The 20671-nt window shown below is 42.4% G+C and overlaps 5 protein-coding genes across 7 annotated transcripts; 2 read left to right on the top strand and 3 right to left on the bottom strand.

The window, feature by feature from the left end:
* Window positions 1–1312: 1312 nt before the first annotated feature.
* On the bottom strand, window positions 1313–19595 carry RB195_018517 (uncharacterized protein; the record flags this gene model as incomplete). Of its 3 annotated transcripts, XM_064185988.1 has the most annotated exons (10): window positions 1313–1399; window positions 4196–4324; window positions 4383–4501; window positions 6716–6835; window positions 6903–7043; window positions 7705–7824; window positions 7991–8096; window positions 19038–19126; window positions 19276–19285; window positions 19503–19595. In XM_064185988.1, the coding sequence occupies 10 exons, from the start codon at window positions 19593–19595 to the stop codon at window positions 1313–1315; spliced, it is 1014 nt and encodes a 337-aa protein (XP_064041869.1). The 3 variants fall into 3 exon arrangements, with proteins under 3 accessions (XP_064041869.1, XP_064041874.1, XP_064041870.1); XM_064185990.1 differs by lacking the exons at window positions 19038–19126; window positions 19276–19285; window positions 19503–19595 and adding an exon at window positions 10134–10322; XM_064185989.1 differs by lacking the exons at window positions 1313–1399; window positions 4196–4324; window positions 4383–4501; ... (2 more) ...; window positions 7705–7824; window positions 7991–8096 and adding an exon at window positions 18303–18488.
* On the bottom strand, window positions 10640–11305 carry RB195_018520 (uncharacterized protein; the record flags this gene model as incomplete). Its single annotated transcript, XM_064185993.1, has 1 exon — window positions 10640–11305. One exon carries the CDS (start codon window positions 11303–11305, stop codon window positions 10640–10642), a length of 666 nt encoding a protein of 221 aa, XP_064041873.1.
* On the bottom strand, window positions 13389–13778 carry RB195_018519 (uncharacterized protein; the record flags this gene model as incomplete). The annotated part of the gene is made up of 1 exon (XM_064185992.1): window positions 13389–13778. The coding sequence occupies one exon, from the start codon at window positions 13776–13778 to the stop codon at window positions 13389–13391; it is 390 nt and encodes a 129-aa protein (XP_064041872.1).
* Window positions 16125–16376, top strand: RB195_018518 (uncharacterized protein; the record flags this gene model as incomplete). Its single annotated transcript, XM_064185991.1, has 1 exon — window positions 16125–16376. The coding sequence occupies one exon, from the start codon at window positions 16125–16127 to the stop codon at window positions 16374–16376; it is 252 nt and encodes an 83-aa protein (XP_064041871.1).
* A 727-nt stretch (window positions 19596–20322) lies between the features above and the next one.
* On the top strand, window positions 20323–20631 carry RB195_018516 (uncharacterized protein; the record flags this gene model as incomplete). Its single annotated transcript, XM_064185987.1, has 1 exon — window positions 20323–20631. The coding sequence occupies one exon, from the start codon at window positions 20323–20325 to the stop codon at window positions 20629–20631; it is 309 nt and encodes a 102-aa protein (XP_064041868.1).
* Between the last annotated feature and the right edge of the window lie 40 nt (window positions 20632–20671).

Raw genomic sequence — 20671 nt, 5'->3', positions numbered from 1 at the left:
CCGCGTCTCCGCTACAATTTCCATTCTCCACTTTTTGAACACAGATCAGAACCACCAACCCGTTCGGTGATTTCTCACTGGCAGCGGTGTACATCAGCAGTTGGACATGCAGATTGTGTTCGAGTTCGAGGACCGAAAGCGCTTACCAACAGCAAGGTGTTGCAATGTTCTCTCCGGATTTTCGCAGTTGCTGAATAGACAGCACACAGTCTCTTGTCAGGTGTGCTGCGCGTAGGTGGTCTAGGAACATACGGGTATTTGTCAAACGGGCAGGTATATGGCTCAATACTTGCGCAAATATTGTGTTTAGGAACCACCCTATCCTATCCGTAGGACCTCCTACACTACTAGTTATAGGTCTTTGAATGTAGCAGGGTCAGTGGAAGCCAGATCGCTGCTGGACTGGAGTTTTTGCGTCTTGATAAGGAGATAGAGCACTGGACAGGTCGGCAAGTCAATCTTAAGGCGAGCAATTAAAGAAGGAGGAAACTCAGCGGATTTTGCTACCCTAACCCATTGTTCGTTTAAAAAAACGAGATTTCTTCATGAACTCACTAACGGAGGATAAACGATATAATGAGGTATCTTGCAAGTGTCTTTCTGTTATAGCAATATCCAGCTGGTGTGGAATGACCACAAACTCCCCACCTTACTGTTGTCAGGTCAAACATTTGTCAAAGTCAAAGTCAAGTCTTTGAAGTATTTTTATATCTGAAATCAGCAGCTCATTTGCTTTCGAGTGGTTTGCCACAATTTTATTTCGCCCAATTCTGAGGATATTGGTGGATTAATCTATCAGAAACTGATTTTGTGACACGAACTAGTGGGCGTGTTGTACCATAGACGACAAGACAACATTTGCAAGTGTAAACAAATTCTTCCGTCTGACATATTTTAACTGGATTATAATTGTTGCCCAGAACAGCTGGAACGCTTTTCACCTATGATATAGCTACGAATTCGACCAAAATGGAATCTGTAATGACCGCTCACATTGGAGAAGTCTGAAGGTGACTATGAAGCGTTTTGTGAGGTTTTTCAGCCATACTGTTATGCGAACATACGTGTAAGTCCTTAAACAATTTTCTCTTAAAAAAAGCTGTTCATCTGTTTAACCAAGTCCAATCTGAGCTACAATCGAAAAATTTCGATGAAGATAGCGATGCACGTTATAACTTTGCGCTTCGAGCATAAAGCAACAGATTGTAGAGAATTTTGTAGTAGATTACATCACGTCACAGATCACTTAGCTAAACGTATTTCATTGATTTATCTTCATGGTGAACAAAGGAGATCAGGAATATTCCACTTCTTATCGTTTCTTGTCGGCACCAAACACATCCCCTCCAATGCCGGCCAAAGTTTGATAATTCGGATCAAAAGTCCCAGCTTTCGCTCCCTGAAAGCACAGCAGTGGACAAAACGTGTAATATTAAATAGAGGATGATAAAAAAAAGTCCTCCCATGGAATTAAAATTGAGGAGGAATATGAATACAATAATAATCAAAAAAAAAACTCTGCTGCAAATCCTACCTCACGTCTCAAAGCAGCGCAGCGGTGGCCCTGGCCGTCGGACAGCTATGGTAGCGAGACTTCGTCTCGGCAGGTTCAACCATGCCACAAAGGTGTCCGGCTAGTAGCCCGGTCCTTGGGCCAAGGCTACAGGCTAGCTAAGTGAGGGGGTAGTACGACGATTCCGGTGCCAGGCTGCTAGCTTGCTAGTGCGACAAGCCGACCGAGGACAACACCCCCGTCGCGTCATACTGCTAATGTCTACAATGTGTTCTTCAGAAGCTAGGGCGTACCCCAGAAGCGACGCGCATTGTTCTTGCCCAGGCAATGTGGCAAATATGCGAGGGCTACCGGCTAGAGGACGGAGCCGGCCAAAGAAGTTAGTCCGCCATCGCCAGCAACATCCGGTGCGCTTGGCGACACTTAACGTTGGGACACTTACTGGAAAAAGTCGTGAACTAGCAGACAGTCTCAGAAAACGCCGTACTGACATATGTTGTGTACAGGAGACTCGCTGGAAAGGCTCCAAGTCAAGGGAATTAGGCGATGGCTACACGCTCATCTACCACGGCACATCAAATCGCAATGGCGTTGGTATCATATTGAACGAGTCGTTTAGAAATAGCGTCACAGCGGTGGATCGACTATCGGATCGCTTGATGTCTGTAAAAGTAGATACAGGAGAAGTGGAACACAGGAATTCGACGCCGTAGAACATTTTTACAGCTTTACGACTCCGGCGCACCAATCCGACACCGCGGAACCCGTGTCAACCCATTTCGTAACTATCTCGCCCCGGTAGAACGTGTTGTGACATGGCGATGCGATCTCGATGAAGACGTAAAATTACCCTTCTCTACAGTATGCGGAAAACACTTCATTCCTCTTTGCCTTTTGTGGCCTTTTTTTGTATAGTAGTGCAAGTTTCTTAGTTTGCAGAGATTTTATTTTTGTTCCTCTTTTGATAATAGTAAACAATTCTCATCATTCCTAGTCGTTATACAAAATTTCTCCTGATTTCAACGCATCTCAAAGTTTTGAGCTTGCAAAAATGGGATTTTCGCTCCAGTTCTTGTGTGACTATGCCTGTGTAACTAGCCTACTTCTAGAATGGATTGTGGGGTTTTACCATGATCCCAATCACAACAAACGCTAATTATGCACAATTACACGAAAAAAGGTGAGACAGGAGTCATGTCGCTACTAATTAAAATTTTAGGGCGTCGTAGGAGCAAAGTAAGCTCTGAAACTAAAGGGGAAAAAATTCGGATTTAAGACTTAGCCTAGACTTACTTATTCATGTATTATTATGTATATTAGAGAAAAGTAGTGGAAGGATATGGAAGCAAAAAAGCCGAGTTGTGCGGAGGGATCTATGTCCTACAGGAATCCTTGGACATGTACTGCACAACACTTCGGAAATCCCAGTCTTGTCCCTTTACTGATTCTTCTCATTTTTTGCGCGTAATAAAATTTTATTAGCTTGGATTCCAGCACATGTTACGTATAGACACATCGGTAGTTTTATGCAAAACACCTACCTTCGAGGATAGTACGAAAACTCATTGTTTTCGTACTATCCTCGAAGGTTTGATGGCTAGCTGTATAGACTAATCTTCAAAATTTTCAAGTTAAATCTCGCCGTAGCACTTAGGTTTGCTTACGGCTATGATGTACATTACTTATTTAAGATTTTGCACGATTTTTAATTGTAAGCTAGTTGTAAGCATAAGTATGATCAGTGAAGATGAGTTTCTTTTCAGAAGTTAACTTGTTCCAAGGCCGTCCATCATGTAATGTTTCTCCATTCTTTCAGTGCAGCATTACCGTGAGCAGCTGATCGATCCAGAAGAATACGCAGTTTGGGCGTAATTCCAAGTGTTATACGTCAAGTGCAATTAATCTTCTAGTGCTGTTACTGTTTTATTACTTTCTAGGACCTTTATGCTGACTGGCTGTACCTGTTTGGATGTTCGAATTTAAATTATCTGATGCAGTGTAATAAGAATCTTCAACGAGATGGTGGCATCTTGAATTTCAAGGAAGGGGTTCTCTATGTTTACCTCAACCTATATATGAAAGAATGCTGGTAGCCAACACTTTCTGTAGGGTGATCAGGCTTGTGAGGGGATAGATCACTTATATTCCTAGCTTTCCAGAATCTTACGAAATCGACAACACCGAAAAACTAGCTTCAAATAATGATCGATGGCAGCCCTGGCTTATGGCCCAAGAAACTAATTAAAGCAGAAAAGGAATTCAAATCGCCCTCCTTACACCTCACAGGCGTCTCATTGATCTCTTGCATCTCTCAGTCATTTGGGAGCAGTTTTTATTTAGACGCGATGAGATAGATATTGCAAGTACGCCCACACAAACACAACCCTACAGATTGGATGAATTTGCCTCAAAAAAGTATAGCCCATCTTGCACAGCAGAAACTGTGTACGTTCCACGAATCTACCTGCGTCTGTGAATAAGCGTAAGATGCTAACTTAAATAAATAATGAGGTTACATCGTAGGCTTAATAAAAGGAAAACGGGACACTTAGTTCATGAATGAGCAAAATTCTGGAGGAAGAGACTTGGGAAATGTAGCTAACTGTTGTCCCTAGATGTTTCAGAATTCTTCGTAAAGGGCTTTTGACAGATGCTTCACAGATCGGGAACATTGGCCCGTACCTGATTTTGTGGTGCCTGTGGTTTTCCTCCCCCGCCTCCTCCTCCTCCCTTTTTATCAGCACCGAACACGTCTCCTCCAATGCCGGCCAAAGTCTGGTAGTTGGGATCGAACGTTCCAGCTTTTGCACCCTTAAAGTGGAATTAAATGCGAGCTTTATATTCCACAAAGTAGCAAAATAGTCCATACTTGATTTGCGGGGGCTTGAGGCTTTCCTCCGCCCCCACCACCTTCAGCAGCTTTTTTGTCTGCTCCAAAAACATCGCCACCAACTCCCGCAAGTGTTTGGTAGTTCGGATCAAAGGTACCTTAAATGTTGTGCAAAACAAATAGTCCAATATCAAAGTGCATGTCATAAGAATAGGCGTGAAGACACGCAAAACTATTTGTCACGGAATGGATCCGCGATCTTTTCTTTTCTTTGACCACCTTCTTTTTTTCTGCCATTTGCACCATCATCTGTCGTTCGTCGCCTCGTCACACAACTTCCTGCCGCATTCCAGGTGCTTTGGAGTTCTCACTTATCAGTATGCTATGCTATGATTTATCCTTATCGTGTATGTTAGCCCTCGTCTTGTCTATTCGAGTTAACCACACAATTTTAAGGTTGCTGTTGGTCGCATACATCTGGCGCAACCCCGTTCGGTCGTGTACTGCGAGATCGAACTCGTGCGAATTCAAGACTCACGTGGCAACGCATTATTCCAGTACTTTTGCACCAAATTGAACTTCCTCATTTCTCATCACACTCGTCGAATCAAGTCGTTTCGATTGATATGGCAGATAGGCTGTATCAGTCGAGGTTCGCACAATCTGCCATTCGCACTTTTGGAGTGTAAGTAGTGCTTTAATTTCTCGAAAAGCACATGACCACCCAAATGAGGCACGGATAACATTTTTAACAGAGTTATACTCAACATTCTTCCCTCATAATGAATACTTCCATGTATGTTATGTTTTATTGGATTCATTCGCCTTCTCATTCGCAAACGACATTAGTGTAGTTGGTGTTGTGTTTACTCCCTTATTCAGTTCAAGGTTAAGTCGGAGTATTCACGCTAAATCCACTACATTTTTATTGCTTCGAGAGCATTCTTTGGAGAGCAGCTCACTGTCCAATGCCTTTATATCACACAAGGAACAGCAATCTCCGCCAATCACGCTTTCGTAGATGAAGGTAGAGGGCATTCCCGGATACCGATCGCCGATCAGTTTCACTTTCTGAAGGGTTCCGAATAACATCTGTTCAAGGTTCTTTATATATTCAAACTCAGCTCTCTAAAAGACAGGATCTAAATGTTTAGATGACGCTGCTGCTTTACACTTAGTGCAGCTGTTACTGAGAATATGCAAAGCTGTGTCTGGTTACCAGAGCATTGGAATGTATTGATCCTTTAATTTAAAGGCATCACCCCACGAATCTGGAGTGGTACGGATTTCCGGTGGAGTATTCGTATACGGGGTGTAGATTATGGGGAGGGTGATTCTGTTCATTTCTTCCTAATTGCCGTAAAAAACTGCCTGGAAGAAACGGCTTCGAGCGTTCCGGCGCGCTATTCTCCACAAGGATTTCGATTGGAGCGCGCCAGCCCTGTGCGGCGCCGCATCTTCCGGGCCGTTTTTACGGCAATTAGGAAGGAATGTACGGAATCACCCCCCTCTCCATAATCTACTATCCCGTATACGAATACTCCACCTGAAATCCGTACCACCTCAGATTCGTGGGGTGATGCCTTTAAACACTTTTCTACTTTCTGCAGCGTTTTATCGCTCATTTTCTACCTATAAGAGTGGCGAACATACATCTTTGTATCTTCGGCATATGCCTTTAGGCAGAACGTGTGTCTGCGTTGGATGCCAATTTTTCTAAGCTAGTTGTGCAAAAAGTAATCTTTGGAAAGCAAAAAAGCAAAGAGGTATGCTATAACACCGATCAGTGAGATCTTTTAAGCCCATCTCTTGCATTCCGTAACCTCCAACGGGTGATTTCCATTCAACAAGTGGGACAACAAAAATAACCACTTTCATCCACGTTCTAAACGACATTTCGCTTATCTATTCTTCATCAACCACTTTACTTTATGTTTGAAAGACCACCATGTACTTCTTTCCTTCAATTCAAAAAGCGCATCGCAAGATGCCTTTAATCTGCCTATCGTTGAAAATATGAAATCACTCCTTCCAACGGGTTAGCATTCCACTAACCATCAACTATCAATACCTATGTGTAGTGACATGACACGGTGCAGCTGCATCAGCAACTGCGCTCGAAGCAGCGCGCTGGAGCGTAGCGATTAGGATCGTGGTGGGATCTTTGGTAGCACTACCCATCTCTGCACTCCGCGATGGTCACACCAGTCTCAACATTGCTTCCATTGCAGTCACTAACGGAAACTGCACCATGCTTTATGTCGTTTTGACACGACTATACATTCCTGAACACAAATTGCAAAAGAAGTGACGTTACGTATTCTGACTTATTGCGGAGTTGAGTGTTTGTTTTCAATGTGCAACAAACATACCAGCCATTCCTCCAGCTCCCGGCTTTGGCCCCAGTGGATTGTTCGCAGCCTTCTTCTTGTCCTCACCAAACACGTCACCTCCTATCCCTGCCAACGTTTGGTAGTTGGGATCATGAGTTCCTGAACAACTAATAACTACTTGTAATTCGTCTAGAGAGTAGATAGATGCATACTTATATGCGACTACCTGCTATCCCACCCATGGGAGGAACCTGTGGTTTTGCTCCCTGTCCAGTACCTCCCGCACCTCCTGGCCCTCCTTTTTTATCCGCGCCAAAGACGTCTCCGCCTATTCCAGCAAGTGTTTGGTAGTTGGGGTCGTGCGTACCTTTACATGTTACCACGATTAGCGGTATATTATGGCCTCCCAACATAATCTTGAGAACGTATGCATTATGAAAATGTAGCAATAAGCAATATGACGGTCAGACATTGTTGTTTCCTCATCAATGCTCTTAGTGTCAATAGATCCTAATGAAAAGGATGGATTGAGAGTGATTAATTCTAAAATTAGTTTGTTTTCCAAAATTCAGCTTTTCTGCAAAAGCCGTTGTCAATTCATAGAATCTCATAAGGAGTTATAGCGATTACAGACTGCCATCTCTACAGCTGCTCATAAAATAGAAATTCCATTTTGCTATCAGTGATAGCGAGATGTGAGAGCTGTGCTCAACGAAAAGTTCAAAATGTTCGGGCTTCTTTAGTCAAATAAATTAATGCTCTGAAAATTTTCGGAGGCGCACTTTCTTGTGATACCGACCGCTCTAAAAACAGAACCATCGAAATCAGTTTCAATGCCAAAAAAATGGCTGGATGGAACTTGTGCCAATTCACTAACGGCACTCGACTGTGTGCATGTAAATCGACCATGAATATGGGAATTCGAAAACGGTTATGTATGTTAGTCGAGCCGAATGAGCAATAGTTCGCAGAGGGAGTAGCAGTGTATAGCACAGCTATTACAGGAAATTCGTGTTACAACGTCTTACCAGCCATCCCTCCAGCAGCGGGTGCTTTCGGCTTCTCAATAGGAGTGCCACCTTTTTTGTCGGCTCCAAAAATATCTCCCCCAATATTAGCAAGCGTTTGGTAGTTTGGATCATGCGTTCCTAGATGAAGAGAATTTCAATCTTTAAAATAGGGGTAATAACGGAAATGAAATAATAATAAAAATAATAATAATAATAATAATAATAATAATAAGAATAGTAATAATAATAATAATAATAACAATAATAATAATAATAATAATAAATAATAACAAATGTGCTTCACCTGCAATTCCTCCAACTTGAGGAGCTCTGGGAGCCGGAGGTGGAGGACCACCTGCGCCTTCATCTGAGTGCTTTTCTTCAGTCTCCGACTCTCCTTTTTTGCCTTTCTTAAGGGAACGAAGTTATAGCCTCTAATGTAAGCCTTGATGTAACCCTCTGATGTAAGGTACATTCAAATTGGGTCATTGATTTTTTTTTTCAAATTTTTTTTTTAGCGTTGAAAGCGTGAAGTTTTTTCTTTATACCCCTTACAGAAATAAATTTCTTTATGTCAAAAATCTTAGAGAAATGGTTCTTCAGTGCTGCTACACTTACAAAGTCAGTCTGGATCACTTATGCAGCTCTGTATTAGGTCGATGTATACATTTTTTAAAAGCTTAAACTTGTGCCCTGTAAAAAAGAGTTTAGCGTTATGTAACGTGCAGTTTGGAAGAGCATTTTTTTATCTTCATAATAGCGTTTTAATTCAGTTATCCTGATTTAGTTTTTGTTAATTTTACATCAATAAAATGGAGTTTCAAGCCAGCAAAATGAACATTTTCGATATGAATATCTTTGCTTTTGATATTTTTAAATGGATTGTAGGTGTCGAGCTACTGTCGGTTGATCACACTCCACCTGCTCAGCCAATTCTCCTGTCATTTGACGCAAACTTCCGTACAAAAGTTGATTCAACCACTCCTCATCTAACTCTATATCCGGACTGAGCCCGTGTTGAAAGTTGAAATTGCGTTCTTCGAATATTCTTTCCCTTAAACCAAGCCTGCGCCATTCTAGCCTGCGTCTAGTCTTCTCCATACACGTTACAAATCTCGCGAGCAGTTTCTGTGGTTTTGACACCTCAATTAAACGAAAAAAACAAGATTGTATCGAAAATGCTCATTTTTGTCGGACAGACACTCCATTTAATTCATCTAAAAATTAAAAAATTAAATCAATATTTGATAAAAAAAAAAACATAGAAAGAAATGCATTTTCAGATAACATTTTAAATGACGCTAAACTCGCCTTTTTCACTCAAAAATTACGATAAAGAATTATCACTAGTTATGTATCATCACTAAGAATAACAATCGTAGTAGGAATTGAACTGAAGCAAATTCTACTGACTACCTATGGTTGTCGGAGGATGGGTGTAGTGTACCGGTTAGAGGTTCCGCTGCCTGCACGATCGAACGGAGGTTCGAATTCGCCCTAGTGCTCACCAAGCATTTCGTCCGATATGGGTCGATATCTTGGTACCAGACTTGTCTGGGAGGATAAAAACACTGGCTTGACATATTGACTAGTCACCACATTGTATAAGCCAGTTAAACGTAAACCTCAAACGATTCTGAATTGAAGTGAATGTGGGAACGCATCGCGAGCGGATTGATTAACGCCAGAAACTTTATCCTTTATCCTTTACCTATGGTTGTCATGACTAGTAGAGTGTTACTGAATTATTTCCTTACTTAAGATTATGAGTTGGTGACTTACTTGACTTAATCGGCGGGTTGATGTCATCGCCTGACGCTATTACTCGTATCTTAGTCGAGGTGTGCGGCCTTTGATCATAGCTCTGCCCAACCTTCTCGACCTTCCGCGAGAGCTTGCGCAGAATCAATCCATTCCTCACATCAATCCTCTCCATCACAATCATGATGGGGCGAATTGCGGATAGGTAGACTCGCAGGTTGACTTCGTTGGAGATGGTCGGCCACAGACTGGTCGACTACAGATATTTCGTTAAGGAGCTAAATGCAGAAATGGCCTTAGCGCGTCGTTGCTTATTATCTTTCTCGTAGCTGCCGTTATTCTCTAGCACACAGCCCATTTAACAGAATTCGTCGACGAGTTCGATCGACTTTCCTTCCAGCCTGGTTCTCATTCAAGGTCTCGAAAAGATCCACATTTGCTTGCATTTATCAGGGCGTAGACGTAGTCCATAGGCTGCAGCCACCTTCCATACAGGGTTGACAACATGTTGAAGTTTTGTACTGCTTTCTGCGAATATAACAACATCGTCAACGTACTCGAGATCGGTCAAGAGCGTCCTGATGGTGCTACGATGATATCGGCAGGACACCGATCTACTGTTCTTAGCATGATGTCGTCGACGGGGGAAGGAACAGAAAGGGTCCTGCTACTACCCCTTGTCTTACTTCAGTTACCACCTTGAATGGTGTTGTATATCCGGCTGCTGTTCGAACTGCAGCAGTTATTTGTTGGTTCATGTCATCAAGCAGGCCAATGAACTTTCCTGGTACTCCATCGGCGCGGAGCGCGTTGAGAAGACGATCTCGATGAAGAGAGTCGAAAGTTGCTTCAAGGTCCAGAATGGCTAATTGCATTAGCTTCGAGTACCGCTGCCAGATTTCGATCAATCTCCTAACGATGAAGACCTGGTCAATCGTAGATCGGCCAGGACGAAATTCAGCTTTGTTCTCTCGCGATGTTTAATAAGTCGTTCCAAGGTAGTCCGCTCCAAATCTTTGTATATAACACACTACAATGATGTTCATCGGTAATTCCTGATTTCCATGACAGCTAGTTTCTTGTGGAGAGGAATTATAACACGTCCACGTATGTCTCTCCATATTGAGCAGGTGATCTTTGTCAACTCAAAAACCTTAGACGGAGATATTTCAGCATTTCTGCGCTAGTCCATTTATGCGCTTCGAAGGCCGGCTAGGTGTTGTGTGCCTCGGTTAAACTTCAGGAGACATCTCTCAAGGGCTCTGTGTAGTGAGTAGTTTCCCAAACGTGGCAGCGGTGTCTGCCCAGGTCTCCGCTTCGTAACATAGCACTGGGAAAGCTGCCTAGTGTAATAGATGGCACGAGGTTTCCGCCGTTGGTCCGTAGCTTCTCTGACGAGTGCAAATGCTGCCCACGCTGCTCTCATCCTTGTATTCAGTTCTTCCTTCAAGTCGTTTTCCATGTTCATAGAACGTCTGAGGTATACGTATGACGAAGTTCCCACGATTTGGGAGCCTCCAAGTTGTACTCCTCCGTCCTCGCAGTAGGCATTCTTTTTGACCTGTGTCTTCTTTCTGTTCATTCGCGGTCCTATGTTCTTCCTTGCTTCGTTCAATTCCTTGAGCATCGTTTCTGCTTCATCGGTACTTCGCGAAAAGAGAACGATGCGTTCCGCAAAAAGAAGGTTGGGGAGGAATCTTCTATCAACAAGTACACCCTTTTCTTCCCATAAAAGTGATTTTATTATCCATTGTAATGCACCCGTGAACAGTTTCGGCGGTATACTGTCGCCTTGTCGTACCCCCTTTCCAATGTGGTGTGTGAGAGGCGGTGGAAAACTTATGTCCCAGTGGTGCATTGATCGTAGCTGGGCGTGTTATACAAAGTATTCATAAGATAAATTCTATATGAACTACCGTCCGAAAAACATATTGCACTACAAGAAAACTATGACAATACAACGAAAAAATGTGAGCAACCACTGAGAACAAAGAAAAATTACGACAAAACAATGGTAAATAATAAATGACCTGCAGAAGCGTCCTCGCCTTTGAATTTTGACCTGTGTTCGTGGATGCCACACATGTATTAAGGCGGCACACGTTCACGTACCTCGTAAAGGGCAAACGATGTTTTCGGAACGTCTAAGGGGAATTAAGCGTTGCTACACGTAATTCCTCCTTATCTACGCCCCGAGCTCCAAATTTGCACACAGTAATCCCACGATCCTAAGTTTTCTGACATGCTGCCTTAAAAGTGATAGTGGTCTGTCTCTAACTAACGCTGTCTTTCTAGTCTATCTCTCTAGTATCTTGCTAAGGCCAAATAAGGAATAAGTAATCTGATTTTAATAAGTCGATAATTTATATTGGCTTCTTTATACTACAGTACTTCTTTTATATGTACAATAATCCCTGTCATGCATACTCGGCTTATTTCTGCGTCTATACCTCCAAACTTGGTTGATCACTGAGACGATTGGCTTGTTTAGGGTGTCGCGTTTTCTCATAAAAATAAATTCAAATGGAAATGAAGTGCGAGTGAAATAATCGTTACTTTATACCCTTGATAATTTTACAATCCCTGAACGATTATTAGTTGCAGTATCCTAGGAATCTTGCGACAGATTCTGATTTTTTTGTAGTTTAGGATTTGAGACGCGCTTTAATTGTGTGCTGACCGATAAGAAGTCATTGTGATATTGATGCTAAATTCAGCATATCCTAAATTTTTAGTCATCCTTCTTCTTTGCTAAATATACCTTCAGCGAGATATGGAAAAAGACGAAAAAGACGCGTATCCGCGTCTTTTTCGTCTTTTTTTCATATCTCGCCTTAATTTGATCTCTATTATAAGATCTATACATCAGTAGATTCGTGAGCGCGAGCTCTACCGAATGAGTGTAATAAGAACTTTCAAGACCTATCAAACCTATATTTTTGAAAGAATTGTCTGCGGGAACTTATTAACAAGGCTGAGTTCGGGATAAATGCGCCCAAAGGATTTATGATTTCTGACGTGAGCGAATTTTTCGAATAGTGAAATGATAGTTACATATTCGTAATCTACGTACTATTGCGAGTAATTTGATATTTCTAACAGCTATAATTCCATGACTGTGAATATTTTGTAAATTTGACTGAAGTGACATGTTTCAACTCTAGGAACGACGGACATTGCCAGCTTAAAAATTATTTTCTTATAAAATCTACAAGGAAAGTGTTTGTTTTAGAATGACCTTGTCTCTTGGTTTTCCAGCTCAACAGGATTTTCTGATCGAAGACCACCAAGGAATTGTTGGAAAGAAGAAGGCTAGATCTGAATGCATCGCACATTGAGCGGTTAGTAGCAAACACTAGCTGCAGAAAAGCGTTGTAGGAGGATCTTTTGAAATACAGGCAGAAGAAGATTCTGGAAGCAGCACAAAGAAGAACGAGTCTAAAGAAGGGCCGCAGGGATCTCCGCGAATATAATATTCCGCTAGTTGCCTTGCTAAGCGAAGAGGAGACTAGCACCTGTTCTCCTCGTGAGATGGAAATCATTACGGAGAGGTTCTACTCGACTCTTTTCCGTTCCTCAACTCCTGTGTCAAGCCCGATTATCCCCACTGGTGAAGCTCCACCACGGATTCCCCCTTTGGAAGTACGAGTCGCTCGCTATCAACAGCATGAAACCTGGCACAGCCCCCGGATCTGATTTGATATCAGCAGACTTTCTTCGGGTTGGTGGCCATCCACTTCATGTAATCTTAGTAGCGCACATGACGTCTTGCCTTCAGAAAGAAAGGAACCTAGGCCAGCGAAAGACCTCGCGAACCGTTCTTATCCACAAGAAAGTTGACCGAGAGGACCTTCGGAACTACCGTCCGATATGCTTGCTGAGCGTGTTATGCATAGTATTCACCAAAACGCTGTCCAAGTCTTTCTCATAGTCGACGAAGGTTAGAACAAAGGACAGGCGGTATCCCGGCAAGCCTCTATGACCCTCGACACGGTCTGGATTAGATTCATGCAGCTGAACCTCTGACGAAATTCAGCTTCTTCTTGATGCTGCGCTTCATCTAGTGTCCTAGATATACGCGTGATGATGATCTTGGTGAATACTATGCATAACACGCTCAGCAAGCATATCGGACGGTAGTTCCGAAGGTCCTCTCGGTCAACTTTCTTGTGGATAAGAACGGTTCGCGAGGTCTTTCGCTGGCCTAGGTTCCTTTCTTTCTGAAGGCAAGACGTCATGTGCGCTACTAAGATTACATGAAGTGGATGGCCACCAACCCGAAGAAAGTCTGCTGATATCAAATCAGATCCGGGGGCTGTGCCAGGTTTCATGCTGTTGATAGCGAGCGACTCGTACTTCCAAAGGGGGAATCCGTGGTGGAGCTTCACCAGTGGGGATAATCGGGCTTGACACAGGAGTTGAGGAACGGAAAAGAGTCGAGTAGAACCTCTCCGTAATGATTTCCATCTCACGAGGAGAACAGGTGCTAGTCTCCTCTTCGCTTAGCAAGGCAACTAGCGGAATATTATATTCGCGGAGATCCCTGCGGCCCTTCTTTAGACTCGTTCTTCTTTGTGCTGCTTCCAGAATCTTCTTCTGCCTGTATTTCAAAAGATCCTCCTACAACGCTTTTCTGCAGCTAGTGTTTGCTACTAACCGCTCAATGTGCGATGCATTCAGATCTAGCCTTCTTCTTTCCAACAATTCCTTGGTGGTCTTCGATCAGAAAATCCTGTTGAGCTGGAAAACCAAGAGACAAGGTCATTCTAAAACAAACACTTTCCTTGTAGATTTTATAAGAAAATAATTTTTAAGCTGGCAATGTCCGTCGTTCCTAGAGTTGAAACATGTCACTTCAGTCAAATTTACAAAATATTCACAGTCATGGAATTATAGCTGTTAGAAATATCAAATTACTCGCAATAGTACGTAGATTACGAATATGTAACTATCATTTCACTATTCGAAAAATTCGCTCACGTCAGAAATCATAAATCCTTTGGGCGCATTTATCCCGAACTCAGCCTTGTTAATAAGTTCCCGCAGACAATTCTTTCAAAAATATAGGTTTGATAGGTCTTGAAAGTTCTTATTACACTCATTCGGTAGAGCTCGCGCTCACGAATCTACTGATGTATAGATCTTATAATAGAGATCAAATTAAGGCGAGATATGAAAAAAAGACGAAAAAGACGCGGATACGCGTCTTTTTCGTCTTTTTCCATATCTCGCTGAAGGTATATTTAGCAAAGAAGAAGGATGACTAAAAATTTAGGATATGCTGAATTTAGCATCAATATCACAATGACTTCTTATCGGTCAGCACACAATTAAAGCGCGTCTCAAATCCTAAACTACAAAAAAATCAGAATCTGTCGCAAGATTCCTAGGATACTGCAACTAATAATCGTTCAGGGATTGTAAAATTATCAAGGGTATAAAGTAACGATTATTTCACTCGCACTTCATTTCCATTTGAATTTATTTTTATGAGAAAACGCGACACCCTAAACAAGCCAATCGTCTCAGTGATCAACCAAGTTTGGAGGTATAGACGCAGAAATAAGCCGAGTATGCATGACAGGGATTATTGTACATATAAAAGAAGTACTGTAGTATAAAGAAGCCAATATAAATTATCGACTTATTAAAATCAGATTACTTATTCCTTATTTGGCCTTAGCAAGATACTAGAGAGATAGACTAGAAAGACAGCGTTAGTTAGAGACAGACCACTATCACTTTTAAGGCAGCATGTCAGAAAACTTAGGATCGTGGGATTACTGTGTGCAAATTTGGAGCTCGGGGCGTAGATAAGGAGGAATTACGTGTAGCAACGCTTAATTCCCCTTAGACGTTCCGAAAACATCGTTTGCCCTTTACGAGGTACGTGAACGTGTGCCGCCTTAATACATGTGTGGCATCCACGAACACAGGTCAAAATTCAAAGGCGAGGACGCTTCTGCAGGTCATTTATTATTTACCATTGTTTTGTCGTAATTTTTCTTTGTTCTCAGTGGTTGCTCACATTTTTTCGTTGTATTGTCATAGTTTTCTTGTAGTGCAATATGTTTTTCGGACGGTAGTTCATATAGAATTTATCTTATGAATACTTTGTATAACACGCCCAGCTACGATCAATGCACCACTGGGACATAAGTTTTCCACCGCCTCTCACACACCACATTGGAAAGGGGGTACGACAAGGCGACAGTATACCGCCGAAACTGTTCACGGGTGCATTACAATGGATAATAAAATCACTTTTATGGGAAGAAAAGGGTGTACTTGTTGATAGAAGATTCCTCCCCAACCTTCTTTTTGCGGAACGCATCGTTCTCTTTTCGTGAAGTACCGATGAAGCAGAAACGATGCTCAAGGAATTGAACGAAGCAAGGAAGAAAATAGGACCGCGAATAAACAGAACCTCCGTGCCCATCTGTTCGACTCGACAGTCCTTCCAGCCCTCCGTTACGCAGCGGAGACGTGGGCAGACACCGCGGCCATGTCTAGGAAGCTACTTACTACCCACAGAGCCTTGAGAGGTGTCTCCTGAAGTTTAACCGGCGCACACAACACCTTGCCGGTCTTCGTATCTCCGACTTAAGAGGAATGTCCCGTCTTCGCGACCAGCGAAATATGTATCGAAAGCAAAACATAGATGGGCCGGTCACATCATGAGAAGAATCGACGATAGATGGACTAAGAGAACGCTAGAGTGGATCCCAAGGGACGCTAAACGCCCCCGAATGAGACCGCCAACGAGATGGGGTGACGTGTTCGCCACACGGATGGATCAGCTGAGAGCTCCGCTGGATACGGCTCAAGGACCTCGTCAACGTCACTCACGAAGCTTGAGAACATCTTGGATGACAATGGCGAGGGAACGAAACGAGTGGAAGAGATGCTGGGGCCCTCACGTCCAGTGAAGACAGGCCATCTAAGTATCTAAGTAAGTAAGTAAATGATATAGTTTCATAGCCGTGACAGCTATATGTGTTTCGTGTACTGTATGTAATGTCCCGTATCTACTTTCTTACCTCTCCTGATCTGACGTAGAACATTATCTTCATCAGTACGACACTGAGGTTCACTTCACATCATTTTACGTTAGAACATTATTCTGCGCCAAATTTTACGAAAAAAAATGAAAAGAAAAACCCATACATCGAAAAATGTTTTCAAAGTGCATTCGAATCAAAGGAATATAGGTGAGAAATCAAGTTTGAATAACATCCAAATGTAAAACTGACGCATGTAGAAAGGTAACTGTGAAATCTTCCATCCGTGCTTAAATTTCTGCAAAAAAGAACGAAGGAAGCGCTGTTGGGTATATCCAAATTTAACTTGACAGAAGATGTCACTACTTTAAATTCATTAATTTCACTTCATTAATCACTGAAAGCAAGCGAAACTAGCACCACAGGAAGTTTGAAGTTCCGCTTTAGCAGTACGTTCAGACTGATTTATAAAATGAACCAAATTCTTTCCTATCTTTCCGCGTGGTAAACAAAATATTTTCCGTTACGCACATCGTCTAGTTCTATATCTCAAACTAGATTAATTTGAATGCTCCTCCTATGGCTTTTCCCGCGAAATTCCCAACATTTTGTAATCAACTTTCAATGTATCTGAAATATTTTATTACCTTCGTAACATGTATATATAGTAGAGTCAAAACGACATAAAGCACGTGCGCAATAGCGTATGCGGCTTCTCTCGAAGCGTTTCGGTGTAGCTCGGCGGCTGCAAGCGTGGTGAAACCCTTGCTGGCAACACCCATCGCTGCAGTTCACGACGGTCTCAGCTCGGTTCTAACTGCTGCCTCCACTGCGCCGTTTCGAGAGCGTACACAAATGCACCGCAACTACACTCGTAATTCATGTCGTTTTGACCCGACCATACTACAACAACCCAACAACCCGACTACACTACGACTATACTATTACAACCAGTACTCGGAATACATACGCCAAGGTAATCGAACCAACAATATTGGAACCAGTACTTGGGATACATGCGCCAAGGTTTGTTAAAAATCTCGCCGATGTAGAACTTTTAAGGCACACAATCAATTTTTTAGGAAGTATGGTTGATGTTAAACACGTTGTACGATAACATGACGATGTAGCATGCACTCGGTGGTTGTCGTACAGTACGCGGAAAACTCTGAAACGCATTTCTTTCTGCTTCTTATGTTTTCCCATTGATTGTTTTTGGAAAGATAATGCATGAAAATACCTACATAGTCTCACTAAAGTGCTTTTCCACTAATTTTATAGTTTATTTTGCTCCTGGGATGCCTCTAATATATTAGTATGTAGATCTCATTTGTTGTCCCCTTTCGTGTATGGCCCCGTAAAGCAACGCAAAAAAGGTGGTATCAAAGTCTATGGCGTTACAATATTCAACAAATGAGGTAAGCACTAGCTTATGTGTTTTTCGTTGAGTACGCTTATCGTTTGAATGTTTTCTGTAGTTGATGAAGCGTGAGAGGATAAATTACTGAGGAGGAGCTCATAGTTAATGATTCCTTTCCAATCCCGCCAAACACACAGCAAAACCTTCTTAGCCGTTAATCTAGGCGTTAATCGTCTAGGCTGGCTCAACGAGATTGGACCACTATTTTTTTTGGTTTTTGTTCCCGCAATGTCACCTTGAAATCGCCGCAGAGTGTGGCCCAATGTGGTGTTTACGTCGTCTAATATAGCTCACTGAATACATCTAACTAAACCCTCCGAACTTCTTACTTCTACTAATATTAGTGAAACCAAGTTCTTGATTAGTCCAATGTCTAACTCGAGAAAGTCAACATCTTCTAGACAAACCAGGTAATTGTGAATGGTCATTGGTACCTAGATAAAAGTGACAAGTATCAAGCTACCACTAACGTGTAGACTATGTGGCGTGTCGAGGCACCGTTTTGACATCGACAAAATTTTCATCATTTTAATGTCAACCTCGCAACCTCCAACGTCACGCATCGGTGATTGATCACGGGCCTGTTTCTGACCAGAAAGAAAAGCAGACACGTGGAATGTCTACAAGGGCCTAAAATTCAACAAATTTACAGTGTGCAGAAGGATCCTCAGAGAGGTCCTGAAAATGCAATTAGGTAAGGCAGTGTTCGTTGTCTGCTAATCGTGAATACGGACCATGTTTTCAGGAACTTCTAATTACTTCAGAGAATCTCCGTTTAAGTTTAGGGATTCTTTTTCACTGTGCTCACTTCTACCTTCTGTTTTTGAATAAATTAGTGACGCACCTTCGACACCAGAGTTTTCAGCAGCAGCAAGATAGATTCTTCATTTTGTTTTGCAAAGATTTTAATTCGCTTTAATGGGAACACTTGAAACAAAAATTGTCTTTCAGTTAGTCTCTGTTCAGGTGTGGCTGTGGGTGCTGTTGTAATAGCGCGTTGCGGGTTCTAGAGGATAGATCCACTCGCTTATCACGGATAGGCCGATGTGAGATTTATCTCGGTGAACAGTCGAGTACAAAAAGCTGTACTTGTTTTATATTTTAACCTGTCAAGTCACGGAGGTACACCTTGGTGGCGAAGGCAAAGAAATAACGAAATAAGACCATACTTTGCGTTTCTTCGATTTTTTGGACGATTTTGACTTTTTACTCTTTTTGGAGGAGGCTTTACTTCCCTTCCCCTCATCTTCATCTTCACCTAAAATGCACAACATATCTCACAAGGAAACTGAGCCACCTATATAGGAATTCTTTGCGAATAGAAAAGCAAAACTTCTCCAAAGTCATAAGCAGTTGTCAATACGTGGTACATCGTTCGGTGAAAACGGATGAGGGGTGGTCACTAACCTTCACCATCCTATAAACATTTATATAGGTTGTTCATACGTAGGACCGAGATGTATCCTCCATAAACAGTATTTCAGCCAAATTCCCGCAGACACTATACCTATGTGGCTAGTCCCGTGTCGACTAATTGTTCCAGACGGAGCAACAATCGCCTTTGGGATTTGTCCATTTCAGAATGCAGCACTACTTTTTAAGACGGTGTGCAATGACTGAACAAAATAAATTACCTTTTTCTTGCTTCCGCATTGTACTATTTGAATCCAGAAGATCGCGAGTAATGTTAACAATGTCAACATCAGCTGTGCATCAGTATGGTCCATACCTTGCACGATGAGGTCACCCTAGAACAATGAAACTAACCATCACGTATCGTGATTATACTATAGAGTTATCAGAATCAAAATTGATAGAAATTATTGCCAGGGTTGAATTGAAAATGTGTTGTCAATTGGCAAAATGCGCGGAAAGAATAGGAATAAAGGATGAAGTGCACGGCGTTAGTCAATTCCTATGGGAATACGCCTGTGAGTTCGACTTCAAATCAGACTTCGTTTGAGGTTCATGAGCACGCATGCAGCTTTAAATGCAGCCTTAATCACCTCCGAAGGCCAGCCGGTGTGCCAATTCAGTGTTTTTATCCTCTCAACAAGTCTGGTACCAATTTTTCGACCCTGGAGGAATTAAAGGTCAGTTTGTAGTGGGGCGGATTCGAACCCCAAATCGACTGTAGCCACAGCGGAACCTCTTACCGACTGCGCTACACTGCGCAGAAATGCTGAAATATCTTCCTCCTTCTAGGGTTTTTGAGTTGACAAAGATCACCTGCTCAATATGGAGAGACACACGTGGACTTGGAGACACGGTATTATAATTCCTTCCCACAAGAAACCAACGTGTTATATACAAAGTTTTGGAGCGGACAATCTTGGAACGACTTATTAAACATCGCGAGAGAACAAAGCTGAATTTCGTCCTGGCCGACCTACGATTGACCAAGTCTTCATCGTTAGGAGATTGATCGAAATCTGGCAGCGGTACTCGAAGCTAATGCAATTAGCCATTCTGGACCTTGAAGCAACTTTCGACTCTCTTCATCGAGATCGTCTTCTCAACGCGCTCCGCGCCGATGGAGTACCAGGAAAGTTCATTGGCCTGCTTGATGACATGAACCAACAAATAACTGCTGCAGTTCGAACAGCAGCCGGATATACAACACCATTCAAGGTGGTAACTGAAGTAAGACAAGGGGTAGTAGCAGGACCCTTTCTGTTCCCTTCCCCCGTCGACGATATCATGCGAAGAACAGTAGATCGGTGTCCTGCCGATATCATCGTAGCACCATCAGGACGCTCTTGACCGATCTCGAGTACGTTGACGATGTTGTTATATTCGCAGA

Source organism: Necator americanus, chromosome II (genome assembly GCF_031761385.1).
Source record: "Necator americanus strain Aroian chromosome II, whole genome shotgun sequence".
NCBI classification, from domain to species: Eukaryota; Metazoa; Nematoda; class Chromadorea; order Rhabditida; family Ancylostomatidae; genus Necator; species Necator americanus.
This window is presented reverse-complemented; position numbering and strand designations above follow the sequence as displayed.